The 17217-nt window shown below is 43.1% G+C and overlaps 1 protein-coding gene across 1 annotated transcript in view; it reads left to right on the forward strand.

Moving 5' to 3' along the window:
• Positions 1 to 351: 351 nt before the first annotated feature.
• LRP2 (LDL receptor related protein 2) overlaps positions 352 to 17217 on the forward strand; it is a 176753-nt gene continuing 159887 nt past the window's right edge. Inside the window, exon 1 of the mRNA XM_059878126.1 lies at positions 352 to 569. Coding sequence (XP_059734109.1) covers positions 491 to 569 — 79 coding nt within the window. The 5' untranslated portion in view covers positions 352 to 490. The remainder of the gene's footprint in view (positions 570 to 17217) is intronic.

Genomic DNA, 17217 nt, shown 5'->3' on the forward strand with positions numbered 1-17217 from the left:
CAATCCTGCCCGCGTGTGATCGTGTCAGTGTGAGCGTGTGACGGTGATGAGCGTGTGTGCGCGTATGAATGAGCGTGTGTACCTGGGAAGTGTGCGTGCACGTGTGAGCGGGCGCGTGTGCGCGCGCGGCTGTGTCTGTAGGAGTGCCTGCGTGAGAGTGCACGCGTGTGTTCGGGTCCCGACTCCTCTCGCAGCTGCAAAGTGCAGGGGGCGGGCCGGGCGGCAGGGGGCCTGCCCCGCGGGATTCCCGCAGGCTAGTTCCGGGGCGGGCGCGTCTAAAGGGCTTTATGCACGGTCTGGAGGGTGGGGACTGGCGCCGGTAGAAAACGCGATTCCTCAGGCGCGGGTCCCGGCTTTCTGCCACTAGGAGCCCGCAGAGGTGCGGCCCTGAAAGAGCGCTCCCCAGTGGAGGCGCTGCAGTGCCGAGTGCGACGCGCGCCCACCTCCCGGGGAAGGAACGGCGAGGCCGAGGACCCGGACAGTCGCTGGGATGGAGCGCTGGGCGGCGGCGGCAGCGTGCACGCTGCTGCTGGCTTTCGCCGCCTGCCTGGCGCCGGCCAGTGGCGGAGGTAAGCGCCCACCGGTCCGACCTCCGCGCCGAGTGCGGGACTTCCCTGGCTGCGGCAGGGTCGGGTCCGCGGGCGAGCGGAGGGGGCTGCGGCCGGCAAAGGCCAGGAGCGGGAGGCCGCCGGACAGCTCCCTGTGGGGCCCTCAGGTTGCCCTGCGTGGGGCCGGCAGGAGCTCCCCTCCTTCGCCCGCCCCGGCAGTGAGCTGTCCCAAACTTGAGAAAGCAGCCCCTGCGGTTTCGGTGACAGCACACCCCACAAGGACCCTGCCTTTGTTCCCACGGAGGTTTGTCCCAACCCTCCTGGAAGGTACTTTGCTACTCTCCTCGTGAGTCCGCAGCTTGCTCCCCGCGCTGGTTTCTTCTCTCCGGGGCCAAGCGGTCTTCCGCGCTGCTCTGTGCGCAGTTTTCCACCTGCAGCGCCCCGCCCGGGAATCCCTTCGCGCGCCCAGGCTGCGGGCTCGAGCACCCCGCCTTTCTGCAGCAGCGAAACTTGGTCTCGCCGTGACCCCCAAGAGACCGCATCTCGATAAAGATCATTCACTAGCCGAGATAAGGCCGGGAGGTGGGATTGGCCGAGAGAGCGGCTGATACGCTGCAGCATTTTCTTGAAGGGTTTCCCTTTCCAGCCGGGAAGTGGAGGCTTTTGTGTTGATGAATGGGGCTCGTCTGCGCGGCCGGAGTTTTGAGGGCTCGAATGGAGAAAGTTTCTGCGATGAAGCGCTGTAAACTTCTCTCAAGTTGTCGGGAGACTTTTAGTTTTTTACAGGAACGGAGGCGAGGGAAAGAGGAGGAGGGAGTAGGGGAGAGAATAACAAGAATAAGAGGGGAGGAGGAGAGAAGACAAATAGAGAGTAAAAGGGAGAGAAGGAGGGGAAAGAGAGAGATCGGGGGCTGAGGTCGGGGAGAAGGAGAGAGAGAGGAAGCTAGGGATGAATGGGAGAGGCGAGGAGGCAGGGGAACAAGCGAGCTCTCTCCCTGGCTTTGCGTTGCTAGGTAGCAGTGAAGAGCTGCGTGTGACCGACCACCAGACAGACAGAGCGGACGCTGCTGCCTCCAGGGGGACTAATCTGTCTGTGGGGACGGGAGACCACCCTCTCCCCCACCACCCCTTCCTCCCGCTCCTTCCTTCTCGGACAACTTAATTGCCCTACAATGAAAATGAAACCCCTATTGTTGTAGGATTAGCCAAAGCAATACATTGATTTTCCTGGATCACATATTAGGGTTGAAGAGTGGGGACTGCAGAAGCCCCCATTTATGGCAGAGAGAGGGGATGGGCCAGTGGCATGTATTCAGATGGTTAATCTGCTTTCTTTCCTCAATTCTTAGAGTAAGCTCCTTAGAGGGAATCAACTAAGTAATTATACAGCAACTCCTAACAGTACACATTGCAGACTTCCTGGGAAGAAGTTTGGAAACGCCAACAAACCTCACTGGTCGTGTAAAACTCTTTGGAAAAGGAGGGGAGGCAGGAAGAGAACGTTAATAATTATAACTTCGAAAACCTTTTCTCAGGGTTGGTAACAGAGAAAGAGAATTTATTATTATTGGGGAGGGTTTGTCCTAAATATAGCCACAAGTTTTACTATATGTTCCTGTAAGTGCCTGGCAAAAGGAAACCTTGTCTGGGTTAAACTGGGATACATCTGGGTTATCCACATACAACCCAAACAGATGTTTTCATCCCTGTGTTAATGTCTTAGTCATCAAATAACCTGTACTTACTCTTCTTGGTAGTTTAGACCCATCTACCTTTCATTCTATAATAATAATCACATAATATGTATAGTATATAGCATATGATATCGTATATATCATATACTTTTATGTGGCAGGCCCTGTTCTAAGTATTTTACACTTGTTGAAATTTAGTCTTTATCACGCCTCTTTTTAAGTAAGCACTCTTACTGTTTCTATTTTACAGATGGGAAATGAAGACATAGACCAGTTAACTTCCTTAAGGTCATATGGCTAGAAAATCACTGTGAGACAATTCCCAGAGATTCTGATACCAGAGGCTTTAACTAAACTGCTCTAGTATATGGCTCTTTTGTACTAGAAATGTCATACCCCCTTAGTTTCTGTCCACGTGTGAAGTTACTAAAGAAGCCAAGGGACTTTTTGCAAGTCTTTGCCACATACTGTAGAATTTGCTTGCTGCTCATAACTTGATATTTCCAGAAACTCTTTGCAGGTTTCTATCCTCACTCTCAGTCTTCCCAATTGATCATTTTTACATACATGTCCTCTGAATATTGTCAACCTGGGGGTTTAAGATTTCTAGATTCCTGTTGTATTGATTTTTGACATAGATGAAGAAGTATGATGACATTGTAAATGCCCTTATTTTAGGTAAGATCATCCTGCAAACTTCATATCATTAGAAACTGGAAAGTGTTTTGCAGTTAGTCTTTTAAAAAATATTGCATATCTGTGGCTAGAAATTATTTGCACTGCCCTCTATTTTGCATAATGCTTTTTAAAAAATGCGGAGAGCCTGAAGCAATGGCTTCACCTCATTCTAGCTGTGTGACCTTGGGAAAGTCCTTTAACTTTGCATGGCTCAGATTGCTTATCTGTAAAACTGGTATGATAATGGGAGAATCTATTCTGTGACATTTTATGAACATAAAGTGGTAAGTGTGCCTTAGCATGGTGTAAGGCATTGTAGACAATGATCATAAACTAATAGCTCTTTTTATTACTTTGATTCATAATACCTTTTCTTGCTTACTGATCATATTTCTAATTTCAAAATGCACATGAGAATATCTTTAAGTATTTTCCACCTAACATTTCTCTGAAGAATTCCCAGATTCCAGGACGTGATTTGAAGTTTTTCAGAAAATGTTATGGTTTCTCAGGACAATGATACTCTTTCATCCAATAGAAGTTTGATTGTGCCCTTAATAGGATCAGGTTTTATGACAATTACATCTTTGGGTACAGTTTATATGCTTAGAAGGGTTGTGTGGCCAATAGCAAACAGGCAACATTTTGGTTCTGTCAAGTCTCTATTATCTGCTGCTGCTTTTATTTCACAGCAATTGGCTTTTCTTTCTCTTACTGAAGTTCTTCCTTGCCAGTCTTTGGGGCTTCTGCTTAAACTTCCTGTCCCTGCCCTATTTTAATATAAACTTTTATAACCTTTAGATATATCACTTGGACTGCTTGGCATTATTTTATAGTTAAGTAACTAAATCCTGGTGGAGAAGGAAATGGCAACCCACTCCAGAGTTCTTGCCTGGAGGATCCCAGGGACGGGGGAGCCTGGTGGGCTGCCGTCTACGGGTCGCACGACTGAAGCGACTTAGCAGCAACTAAACGCTGGAGGGAGACTGAATGGAGTGAAAGAGTGGAGTTAAGTGCCCCACCTAAAGGACATTGATCGAGCCAGGGTCTGAACCTGAGACTCCTCATTCTTCCACAAGACCTTTAGATGCATGTCCTCTAAATGTCCCCATGTTGAGATCTCTAGATTCCTTTTGTGTTGATCCTGACTTACCAGTTGAGGCAAAGTATGATGAAAAGATGATCTTGGGCGAATCTTTAGTTGGGTGGGTCACCAGTCTCAGGCCTAAGCTGAATCTTATGATAGATTAATATAACCATGTGTTTTTAGCTTGACCCAGAACTCCCAAAGTCTGTGCCTCTGGATCCATTTTTTAAAAATTGTGGACCATCAGAGCACATTTCTGAAGAGTTGATATAATTCACATATTAATAGTTATAGTCCATTAATTTTGTGGTCTTGAGAAATTTAAAAAATCATTACACTGTGGCTGCTAAGTCACTTCAGTCGTGTCCGACTCTGTGCGACCCCATAGATGGCAGCCCACCAGGCTCCCCTGTCCCTGGGATTCACCAGGCAAGAACACTGGAGTGGGTTGCCATTTCCTTCTCCAATGCAGGAAAGTGAAAAGTGAAAATGAAGTCACTCCAGTCGTGTCTGTGGCAATCCACAAATATTTATTAATAAGCATCTACGAGCCTGGTAGGCTGCAGTCCATGGGGTCGCAAAGAGTCGGACACGACTGAGCGACTTCGCTTTCACTTTTCACTTTCATGCACTGGAGAAGGAAATGGCAACCCACTCCAGTGTTCTTGCCTGGAGAATCCCAGGGATGGGGAAGCCTGGTGGGCTGCTGTCTATGGGGTCGCACAGAGTCGGACACGACTAAAGTGACTTAGCTTAGCTTAGCTTACGGTGTGCTAGTAAGACAGCAGTATCAATATAACAGAAAGGTTAAGGATGATGAGAACTGAAAAGAGGAGTCTAGATTCCACAGTTAAAATGGGCTGCAACTTTGTGTTTACGATTCTGAGATAGTCATTTTCTAGTTCCTAATAACTCTGGCTAGGATTTCACCAATATTAGATTTGACACATTCCAGCCTCAGTGTTTTGGGCTGCTTTTAGAATGATCAGATTGATAGATGTTTTGAAATGTCAGAGATGCTTTGATGCTTCCCATGTTTATAAAGGGCCTGTACAAATGTTTCCTAATTGATTTCTTGACCATCTTAGCATTGTGAGACACAGTAGAAAAAGTGTGAATTTGGGGATTAGAGGATCTGGATTTGTAATGAATGTAAATTCATTACAACATACTCAACTGCTCTGGGTTGGTTTTATCTATAAAATGGACACATGTTTACCTCATAGGGTAGTTATGCCAGTTACCTGAGAAAAGTGTGAAATGCTTTTTAGACTGTGAGGTCTCATGTATTTCTATCCATCATGACTGCCCTTTTCAAGAATTTAACTTTTTATAAACTTGTGGAGAAGATATTGTATCTTGGTATCTCCCCCTGCCCCCTTTTTAGTACAAGGGATCTTTAAATGATTTTCTTGTGCATCTTTGACACAGTGCTTTATTGGCTACAGCAACTTTACACATTAGTCTGAATTCTCATGTTTGTAAATGACAGAAAACTCAGTTAAACTGCTTGAAGCCAAAAGGAAGGAGTATTGAAATATATAATTGAAAAGATAAAGCTATTAGGTTGAACCATATGGGATTGTTGGACGGAGGAGCCTGGTAGGCTGCAGTCCATGGGGTCGCTAAGAGTCGGACACGACTGAGCGACTTCACTTTCACTTTTCACTCTCATGCATTGGAGAAGGAAATGGCAACCCACTCCAGTGTTCTTGCCTGGAGAATCCCAGGGACGGGGGAGCCTGGTGGGCTGCTGTCTCTGGGGTCACACAGAGTCCGACACGACTGACGTGACTTAGCAGCAGCAGCATATGGGATTGTTGTTCCTAGGTCAGAAGCAGTCAAATTTGGCAATTTGGTTTAACCTAGTATAGTTGGGCACTCAGCCTACTTCATGTGGATTGGTTTCTCTATCTCCTGGTTCTGAGATGACTGTGTTCTCTAGCATGTTCTTCTCTGGCATCATATCCTTTAATGTTATGTCCAATGGAAAAGAGTAAGTTTTGTTTTAATTATACTCTGCAAAAGTCTCAATTGCATTCAGGGACTCCTCTTAGGTCATAAGCTCATTGGAGAACCAGTCACTATATCCAGGGATATGTAATGTGCCTCTGGCTTAGACTTGAGTCACATGCTTGATCTTTGAAGTCACAGACTGAAGTCTAGACCCCAGAGGGAAAATGAGGTGAGGCTCCCAGGAGAATGGTGAACAGATGTGGAGTTGCAGAAACAACAGATATCTGGAACACCTTATCAGATAAAACCAGTTTTCCATTTTGTGTATGAAGACAGACTTGAAATTTCTTACGAGTAGGTGGTCCTGGGATAACTCAATAATTGAAGAGGGAAAAGGCTTGCAAATATTAAAGCAAGACACGGACGTGATGTTGTGTTCTTGTGATCATGTTGCAACTAGAAGGTTTTTTTGTAGCCTAAGGGATTCTTATTTGGAGCTTTACTTTGTGATGGACTGGAATGTTCTGGAAAATGATCTGAGAGATCAAAGTATGGAAACTCTTGAGTCTTTTGTAGGATTTCATTTTTCAGCAAGTCCTAGGCCTTTGTCCCTTTTCCAACTTTCTTCATTTGTTTTTATTCCTAAAATATTGTCCCTTTTCCAGGCACTAGACCTTGGCTGTGAGAAAGAGCTAGAAAGAAAGGAGAGAAGAAGGGTTTGGAGACATATGAAGATGCTTCAGTGGAGACAGAATGCACTTTGGTGCTCATCTAAGAATCCTTAGCATATACCCTGCTGCTGCTGCTAAGTCGCTTCAGTCATGTCTGACTCTGCGCGACCCCATAGATGGCAGCCTACAAGGCTACCCCGTCCCTGGGATTCTCCAGGCAAGAACACTGGAGTGGGTTGCCATTTCCTTCTCCAATGCAGGAAAGTGAAAAGTGAAAGTGAAGTCGCTCAGTTGTGTCCGACTCTTAGCGACCCCATGTACTACAGCCCACCAGGCCCTCCGTCTTTCCAGGCAAGAGTACTGGAGTGGGGTGCCATTGCCTTCTCCAAGCATATACCATAGGGAACTTCTTCTATAGACAGTGGAACATGTATCTTTTACACTTCGCTGGGTTAATTCAGAAATGCTAAACATTTGCCCTCTATGCCAGTGGTTATTTTGCTGGTCTTTAAGTCTTATTTCTAATATCTCGGTATCATACCAAGAAACTGGAAACATCAGTTTTTGGGAAATTTAAAAGTCTCTCCAAGAATGTAACAGATTAGACAATGTGAAGTTTCACGTTAAAATCTCTATGCTTTTGGTCATTAACCCTCAGGTCATGCCTGACCCCCAGCATTATTGGAAACAGTAAGAAATGAATGAAAGAAGGAAATGTAATTACCACTCTGTGCCTTGAAAAGTTAAGTCACTGTTATTATGGATATAATGGCTTGTTTATTGTCCAGATCTTGAGATTCCAAGTTTGGAAGCAATACTAGAGGTCTCCTTTAAGTTTATATATCATCAGCCTCGTGAAGATCAGCAACTTTGAAAATAAGCCTTTACTCACTGATTCACATTAATAGTGTATCTACTTTTGAGTGCTCAGTGGGTATTGAGGAAACCCCCAAAAGAGGAAGACGACCACGGCTACACTTCTGTTCTGCTAGACTTTCTTGGATTCTCATATAAAAACATCCTGTCTTATGGTGTCAGAGACTTGCTTGTCATTTTGAGCCCAGTTCTTTGGTTTTTATTCTCATTAACAAGGAGATTTTCTTCATAAAAGGTAAAAAATCAAAACTCATTTATTTTGATAAGGAAATCCTTAAGTAAAATTGAATTTAGGGATAGAAATATCTGAAATATGTCAATCTTACCTACCTTTTACTGTCACTAAAGGGAAGGAGAAAATGCTAGTGTGTACTTTCACACTGGTTTAGTTTTGATGTGGGAAGGCTGTGGAGGATACTTTTTGTTGTTAAGAAACAGAAAACCCACCTCCAATTGGCTTAAACAATTAAGGGTATTTATTGACTCATGTAAGCAAAAACTTCTGAGGCAGAGTGGGGTTCAGGTAAGGTGCATTCAGGGCTCCAGTTCTATTTCTTTGTGTTCTTGACTTTACTCCCCTCTAGGTTTCAGCTTTGTTTTCAGGCTGGCTTCCCATATTGTTATATTATAGCTGCCAGGGCAAATGAGGCTACACGCTTTCTTGATCCTATCTAGGGACAACTTTGAGATTTCAGCTGTGTTCTCAAAAGCATTATTTCATCACAATTTATAGAATGTGATAATCTCTAGGGTCCCTTGATGGAAATAAGCTAGATTCTTAAGCTTGGCATATAAAAATTACCTGGGGAGCTTTAAATATATATTCTTAGGCCAAAACTCACACCTACTATATCAGGAGTATGGAATCTGTATTTTAAGTAATTCTAAGAGTCAGATGATTTGGAAACAACTCATCTGGGTAACCTGTCTCATTTTTAGTTTTGCAAACTGAAACTAACTTGCAACGGCAAATCCCTTCCACTAGCAGTGAAGAGTACTCCAGTTATATCTATTCTTTCTTTTGGATGGGGATGTTACAAGGTAGCTACAGTAACAAGGTGATTTGAAGTACTGCCCCCATTCCTGGCGGTCTCCTTTCATGGCCAATATGACAGTCCCTCCCTGGAGCCACTGTTTGTATCTTAATTGGATTCTTTGCTTTCTCTGCTCTTTCCTTGGACACCCTTGATGTCCTTCTTCCCACTGTTAAGAATCTGAGGTTCTTTGAGCTGACCCAAGTCAGGAATTCATCTCAAGAGCATCCCCTGGCAGAGCTCACTGGCATCTATCCCATGTTTGGCATTGGGAGTTATTAGAAAATGTTATTTCCCAACTCTTTGTTGCTCCCACTGGGTCTTATAGTCCATTGATCCCACCACCTCTTCACTGTCCCTCAAATCCCTGTTATTTACCTCCTTGGCTTATATTTTATGGCCCATCATTAGCATCACTTCCTTGCCTCCACCCTCAGCAGTCTGGCCCTCTTTTCTCAGACCTCCAACACCACCTGCTCAAACAACATTGCTTCTTATAGACGTGAAAATAGAAGCAATCAACAGAAGGACGCAAATTCTCATAACTCAACCATCATCATTTGCACCTCAGCCTGTATATTTTCTTTCCTCCTGTTCCTCGGGACAAACTTTCCATGCTGTGTAGTCCAGCCAGTTCATTCATGTTCTAGATCACACTCTGTCTCTCATCATTTGTCTCCTCTCATCAAATCTTCATTTTCCCCACATTCCCTTCTTGCTGTCACCTATTTCCTCTGTACCTTGGCAAAATTCCTTGGCAGATTTATCTTTATCCACTGTAGTTTTGCTCAGTTTTTCTCATATCCATGCCTTTCAGGTGTTTTTTCCCCACCACCCTTGACCAAGGTGTTTCTTTGGCCAAGGTCACTGGTGACTTCCATTGTTAAATCCAAAGACCCATTCTCAGCTCTCATCTTGTTTAGCTAACTAGCAACACTGCACACAGCGTATCCTGCCTTCCACCATGAAACAGTTTGGCTTCCGAGAAACTACATTCTCCTGGCTTCCTTCCTTCCTTCTTGGCCTCCCCTTATTCCCTCATGCTTCTTTCCGTCCACCTTTCTGATTACTTTTCGTCTCTATCTGCATTGCTTTGGGCTCATTCTGTCTCATGACATACCATCTGTACGCTGACAACTTATAAATTTAGGACTATAATCCAGGCCCTACCCTAAACTCTAGTCCTGTATGTCCAACTGCTTATTTGATAACCTGGTTGTACAAGAGTCATTTCAGACTTACATCCAAAAACTGAACCCCTGATCTCCATTAATGCCCCAAACCTGCTTTATCCATTGATTTCCCCATTTGAGAAAGTGACTACTCCATCTTTGCTTAGACTCCAAACTTTGGACTCTTTCTTTTTATACCTTACATCCAACCCATCAGAAAATCCCATCATTTCAATCATCAGAATATATGTAGAATCCAAACAGTTTTGAAACTGGTAACTGATCTTTACCAGTGCTGTGTTGATCCAGGTCATGGTCACCTATTACCTGGATTATTGCAATGCCTTCCCTACTGATCACCTGGTGTTCTTTGGTCCCCCTCCTGTCAACTCTCAGCCCCCTTTAAAAACCAGTCAGATCTTGTCACTCCTCTACTCAAAAGCACCAGTGGCTTCTGTCACACATGAATTGGATTTTTCAGAAACTGATGCTGAGAGGGACTTTGGAGTGCATAATATTAATGAAGATCAGTGTCTGTGAAGGAAAGGGGAGGAAGCAGGAACAGGCAGAGGAAGAAACTGAAGTGGATAAGGCCTCGATTGACCCAGTGGGGAGTTCTGGAGCTGCAGCTGGCAAGCAGAATGGTCTGTGTCAGGCTGAATAGGCTTTCCTCAGTTGCTGGATGTGGTCTATCCTAGCAAGGTACCTTTCTATTGATACAACTGAGGTGGATGTTGAAGGAGTTGAGTGTAGGTAGAGAGTCCTTCCCTGCAGCTGGCCCTTCCTTGAAGGGAAATCTCGATGGTGCATCTCCGCATCTCCCTGGCTACCATTGCTCCCCAGCTCATACAGAGTCAGAGTCCAGGTAGACCCTAACTATTAACTTGGACATCCCCTGAACTGTCTCCTTCTTTCCCTCGACTCACAGTGCAATGGTTGTTCAGTTGCTCAGTCGAGTCCAGCTCTTGGTGACCTTATGGACTGAAGCACACCAGGCTTCCCTGTCCTTCACAATCTCCTGGAGCTTGCTCAAACTTGTGTACATTGAGTCAGTGATGCCATCCAACCATCTCATCCTCTGTTGTCCCCATCTTCTGCCTTCAATCTTTCCCAGCATCAGGGTCTTTTCTAATGAATCGGCTCTTTGCACCCAGTGACAAAGTATTAGAGCTTCAGCTTCAGCATTAGTCCTTCAAATGAGTATTCAGGGTTTATTTCCTTTAGGACTGCCTGGTTTGATCTCCTTGCAGTCCAAGGGACTCTCAAGAGTCTTCTCCAGCACCACAGTTGGAAAACATCAATTCTTTGGTGCACAACCTTCTTTATAGTCCACCTCTCACATATGTACATGACAACTGGAAAAGCCATGGCTTTGACTAGATGGACCTTTGTTGGCAAAGCAATGTCTCTGCTTTTTAATACACTGTCTAGGTACAATGGTATTCTTGCTTTCTTCCCAACATAGTGAGCACCTTAAGGCCTTCGTACTTGCTTCCTCTCTTCTTGAACACTCTTGCCTCAGACTGTGCATGACCTGCCCCTCACCTTCTACAGGTCATTGCTTATAGGTCACTTTCTTAGTGTTGATTTCTCAGATTCTTTGCTCTTTCTTCATTGCATTTATCACCCTCTGACATAATGGGCATTGTTTTGTTTTTGTTGTTGTTGTTTATTTACTTTGTTTCTCTTTTCTAAGATATAAATTCCAGGACCGCAGACATTTTTATCTCTTTTATTCATTGTCTTTTTCCTAGTACCGAGAATTGGGCTGATGAAATAAATCTAACTTGAATGAACGATGGATAGATGCCACCATGGGTACTAAAACTAAGAAGGGCAGCCTCCGCTCATCACTATGTCCCTGGTATTGCCAGCCGTTAATTCCGCCAGGCTCCTGGAGGCCCCATCAAGGTTCTGATGGAGAAAAAAAGAAAATTGCTGTCTCTCTCAAAACAAGTGGCTTAGCAACGCTATTTCTTTCCATTTGACTCTCCCCCTTCCTCCGCCTCACTGCCCCCCAACTACTGATGACTCCCAACACATTTGATTGTAGCGGATTCTGCATCGGCCTTTTTAACTTCCACCCCAGACACTTGGCTACTCTGTGAGAATCCCCTGTACATACAGAATGGGTCATTCTGCTATTTTAAGGACAGATTTGATACAGTAGCTTTTACAAAAAGATAAGCCAAAGTTTTTAGACTTTATGTTAGTGGACTGTCACTCTGTGTTTAAACAGAACACAAAAGAAATCTGTCTGAGACCACGGCACAGTGAAAACAGCCTTGATCAGACAAAAGGCCCTCTGAAGAGGGGAGTGGTTTCCCAAGTCGGGGAGGCGGCGTGGACTGTGGAGGAAAGAACATCACATGTCAAGTCAGGACATTCATGGGTCTTGTTCCTGATGAATGAAGAAAAAATGGGCCCAGTTGAAGAGGGCCAGAATGCTGAACACTGCCCATGGCTGCTCGTCCCTGGGTGCAGTCTTTCTCACTTTAGATCCTTTTTTTTAAATTGAAAAAAGTTATTTATTTGGCTACGCTGGGTCTTCGTTGTGGCATGTGGGATCCAGTTCCCTAACCAGGGATTGAACCCAGGCACCCTGCACTGGGAGCACAGAGTCTCAGCCACTGGACCTCCAGGGAAGTCCCTAGACCCCGTTCTTTTGATGGCTTCGTAATACAAGCATGACCAAGTAGTTAAGTTGTCGGCATACAGATGGTATTTAAAGTCACGACATAGGATGAGACTATAAAAGCAATGCAAATAGAGATGAAAAGTAATCAGAAAGGTGGATGGGAGTAAGCATGAGGGAACAAGGGGAGGCCAGCAAGGAAGGAAGGAAACCAGGAGAGTGAAGAAGTTGGGAGAATGACCTGAAATAATTACTGCTAAAATTTTTGAGTGTTTTCTATGTGCCTGATACAGTCCTAAGTGTTTTACAGGTGTAACTTTACTCACTTCTTCATTATTAACAGTTTGAATTTTATGGATAAAGAATTAAGGCAGGGACTTCCCTGGTTATGACTTGGTGCTTCCAATGCAAAGGGCACAGGTTTGATCCCTGACTGGGGAACTAAGGTCCCACATGCCTTGCAGCAAAAAATAAATAAATAAATAAATAAATAAAAAAGAAGAACCAAGACAAAGATAGCGTAGGTAGTTTGCCCATTGCTGTCTAATTAGTAAGTGGTGAAACCAAGATTTGACCCCAGAGTGCTTATTCTTATGTGTTATCACTGGGTAGATAGGATCAAGTGAAAGATAGTGCCTCTGTGTCCATCAAAGCCTCATTTAATGGCTCATATAATGATCAGCTGACCTCATTTCAGAAGCTGGTACCTTTGCAACTCAACTCTTGGGACATTTTTGTGCTATTTTTGCATTCATTCCTTGATGGAGGCCATATCATGCTTTGACATCAAGTAATTGGAAACAACAAAGGATAGAGAGATTCCTGCCACATGGGCCTGTCCAAAGCAGCTTACCCTGAAAGAGTACATTTCCACTATAACCCAGTTTTCCCTCTATTCTCTTCAGGTACTGGCTGATTCCTGCTTGCTGACTTTCTCCTCTGTTACCTTTCCTTTATCTAAGAATGTCTTCTCTATAATGACACATCCTTTAATTCAAAAGACCCTTTGACTGTCAGAGAGAGCTCTATTTTAACTTCCTTTTAGGGATGGCAGTGCAGATATTGAAAGTTGTCTGTTGCTTCATACTTGATGGAAAAATTCCTACTAAGTTCCCTCATTCAAAGTCCTAGAAGAAAACAATGAACAACCAAGAGAGAACTCTTGGCAGCTGAAAAGGTTGTTCCTGGAGAGATGGGGAAGGTATTTGCATATGGTTGGAAGGGCTGGAATGTCTCTTGGCTCCAAAGTGTCTCTCACCCTGGCCAGAGATGTCTGCTCGGTCGCCATTAGTGCCAATTCTTTAGAAGAATACATTCTTTCCCTTGAAACTCTGGTTAAAGTGCAGAAATGTTTACCCCTGTCTGGTCAAGTAGTTAGCTGAGATAATAATGCACAGAAAACATTCCTGAGTGAGGTTCAGAAAGAAGGAGATGCAAAGTTGATAGTTTGATAGGGGGCGGGGACGAAAGAAAGGAAGAACGAATCTGAAGGTGAGAGTCTTGGAAGGGAGCTGACTTCATCTCCTAATTAATTGTTTTGCTTAAATCAGCTTTTCTAGATAACAGATGTTATTGCTTGTGCTTTTTCCTTAGGATGACATTATGGGGAGTTTCTGCTGTAAATCTGTTCAATTGACAACAAAGATTGAACTTCTTACTTTCTAGTAAGGCTCACCTTCCTCTAATTAGCTCAGTGGAAATAAGATTGTTAGAACAAAAGGAAACGTTGACCCTAAAGGCAACAAATTTGCAGCATTCTATCAGTCATTCCTTAGGGACTCATTGGCATCAGATAAGGTTGAGAGGAAGCTTTTGGATTTAGTGTAAATGGAAGTTACAATTTTTCTAGACCATAATGATTATTATTAGGAAATCCAGTTTTATTCCTTAGTATGCAATAAAACAACAGTTTGCATGTGGATAAGGTAAAAGCCACACATTTCTTAAGTCAATTGCTAAATGGTTAACTTTTATGTACCACCTCTCTGAATTATTTTTCTAGTTCACTTCTGACATAAAAATTGACTTCTTCCCTAATATTTGGTGCAGTGAGGTGTTGAAAGAATTTGCTAAGTAATCACTGGAAGCTGAGATTCTAGTGAAAAACAAAATGCATGGTTTAAAAATTGAACGTACTAACTGGGAGAGAGCAAAGATTAGATGCTTCTTTCTGTAAATAATTAAACCCAGCAGGGCAGACAAGAGAGAACATGGGGCTTGAGCTAAGAAGGATGCATGGGTATTGAACACTTTCACTTCCCTGTGAGGGCAATCAAAGAGGTCTTTAATAGTTGTTGCTGATTGTGAATATGTGCAACAAAATCCTTAATCCAGATTTACTTCTCAAGCATTTTGCTGTGATTGAAGGAATGAGAAAGGGAAGAGAAGAGGAACTGTTTGGTTGAGGCCCTTCAGCACTCTCTCTCTAGGAGGCCCAAGTGTGGTTTGTCACAGTGACCTGGGACTTTGGTCCCCTTCAGGACCACCACCTAGCCCTGGGGGTGCCTGGGTAGATCAAAGACAATTGGTTTTACTTTTTCTTGCCGAGAAGCAGTGGATCTATGAATTGAGAGCTGGATTAACACAAGACACATAGGATGGATTCTGATTTTCTCTTTCAGAGTGGTTTTGAGGTGGTTGGTCTTAATTTTTCTATCTGTAAACAAAAAGAAAAAGATTTTACAGTTTTCCTATGGGTAAGCTTGAATATTAGCCTTAATGAAGAGCTTTATCATTTAAATTAACATAGACTTAAATTGTGCATGTATAGTTTTATAAATTTTCATACATGTATATATTTGTGTAACCAGCACCAGGACTGGGATTAGAACAGTTCAATAGCCCCCCACCCCCTCGATTCCCGTATGCTATTGCTGTAGTCGCACTCTCCAAATAAAGCTCCTCAGTTCTTTTTTTTTGAAAACTCACTTTCACATATAAAAGCCTCAATTTCTGCCTTTCATTTGTGCATTTTAATTCAAGAAGTATTTCTAACTCATTTTTGAAGTAATTCAAAATGACATGGGTGAGTGGTAAGGTTGCAAGCTTGGTTTCCCCCTATTACGTGGAGGAAAAAAACTCTGGAAAGATAGCTCTTTCAGTATAGCCATATAGGAAAAAAATTGGCCTAAACTTGGCTTGTTGCTAGATTGGAATCTGCAAAGAAAACACACTCAAGAAGTCTCCCTTGAAGCAGAGGACAGAGGTTTATTTTATATTTAACGATTTACCCCTTGACACCTGGGAAATGATTAGTTGATGTTTTCAAAGAAGATTAAGTCAGTGTGGTTAATTAACTGTGGTAATCAGGTGACTTAAATTAATTAACTCCTTGTTAACAATTTCCATCAATTTTGTAAATAAATGACTGAATCAGTAAATTATACTCAAGATTAAAGGCTATATTTCCTGATTTATTTTATTGATGACAAATTAGAGAATTTTCTCTTCATCTCATTCTCTTCCTGCCAACCTTACAAATGAGAACTGGCTGGTTATAGTTTGAGAGGAACGCACCAGAGTAACTTTTAATGTATGGCTTTAATCAAAAGTCAGGTGAAAGGACACTTGAAAAGATTTAGGGAAATGAAACTTAACCAGCATATACGTAGCAACATTAAGGGAGAATGTGGGTAGCAAATAATGATGAAACTCACTTTAGGATAAGCTTTTAACTATGAAGTCTTTAATGTTTTATTTTCTTTCTTTTTTCTAAGTGAAAAACGAATGAGGGATATAACAATTTGGTTTTTAGCTAGAAATAAATTTGAGGGGATATTTAGATATTCTATTGAGAAGGAACTTACCAAAATGTTGGGATGTAGTGATCGCATTAGTCAGTAAAGCTCGACGGCAGGTTTAAAGTGCCATACAAATATACAACTAAAATGTTCTTATTTTTAGAAGCTTTATAGTTGAAAATTCTCTTCCTTACTTACATGATTATGTCTTGGTCTCCAAACAATGAGCTGGAACATAACCAAACTGTCTCCCATACCATTGCAGTTTCTGAACGGCATTGAACACTCACGGGATTTGCATTTGTAGGACAGGTGATAGAGGGTTATTTAGGATTCCTTCTAGAAGGAATATTTGGCATCTTGAATTACATATGAGAAGTGAGAATATATTTATGAATTTGCAAAAATTCAGTGCTAACATCAATCAGATTTTATAAGGAGAAAATTCCTACAGTTTCCTTGAAGGCAGCCTAAATTGTGGGGATGAGCTGAAGCCAGTGATATAGATTTGCATTTCTGGCCCCTGAGCAAAATGCTGGGCTCTTTTCACTATTATGGAAGCTCTCTGGTCCCACTCCCTGCCCCCTTCTCCACCCACCCAAGGATCCTCAATCTGAAGGGTCTCCTCTGGACACAGTTCAGCTGTGGCTGAACCCTGTCTGGTGCTGGAACACGGCCTGGTATTAAGTTCCAGAGATGTACCTCTAGGCTGCTTGACGTCTCTGAGCTTCAGTTTCCTGGACTACTTAGTGATTTCTACTCCACAGGTTCCTGAGAATATTTAAAGGACATTGTGAGCGTGCAGGGTCCGGCACTTGGTAAACATTCAGTAAACCTTTGGCCCCACAGGGAACCTGGTGCTAAATCATTCATAGTTGACCAGCTCCTGCTTAGGTCAATGCAGCAGAGCAGCCACCATGCTGTGTCTTCTGAAATAAAGGAACCACTTGTCACATTCTCTATTCATAGAACTTGTTGGGGGGGAAAATATTAAAAAAAATTTTTTTTTATAAGGAGAGGGAAGTCAAGGAAGCATTAGAAGACAGGCATTGTACCTTGCCTTTCTACCCCCAAGAACATTTATTTGGGCTTTCCCCTCTAGGGCTTGAAATCACAGACCCAAAAT

Source organism: Bos taurus, chromosome 2 (assembly GCF_002263795.3).
Source record: "Bos taurus isolate L1 Dominette 01449 registration number 42190680 breed Hereford chromosome 2, ARS-UCD2.0, whole genome shotgun sequence".
In the NCBI taxonomy this organism is placed as follows: domain Eukaryota; kingdom Metazoa; phylum Chordata; class Mammalia; order Artiodactyla; family Bovidae; genus Bos; species Bos taurus.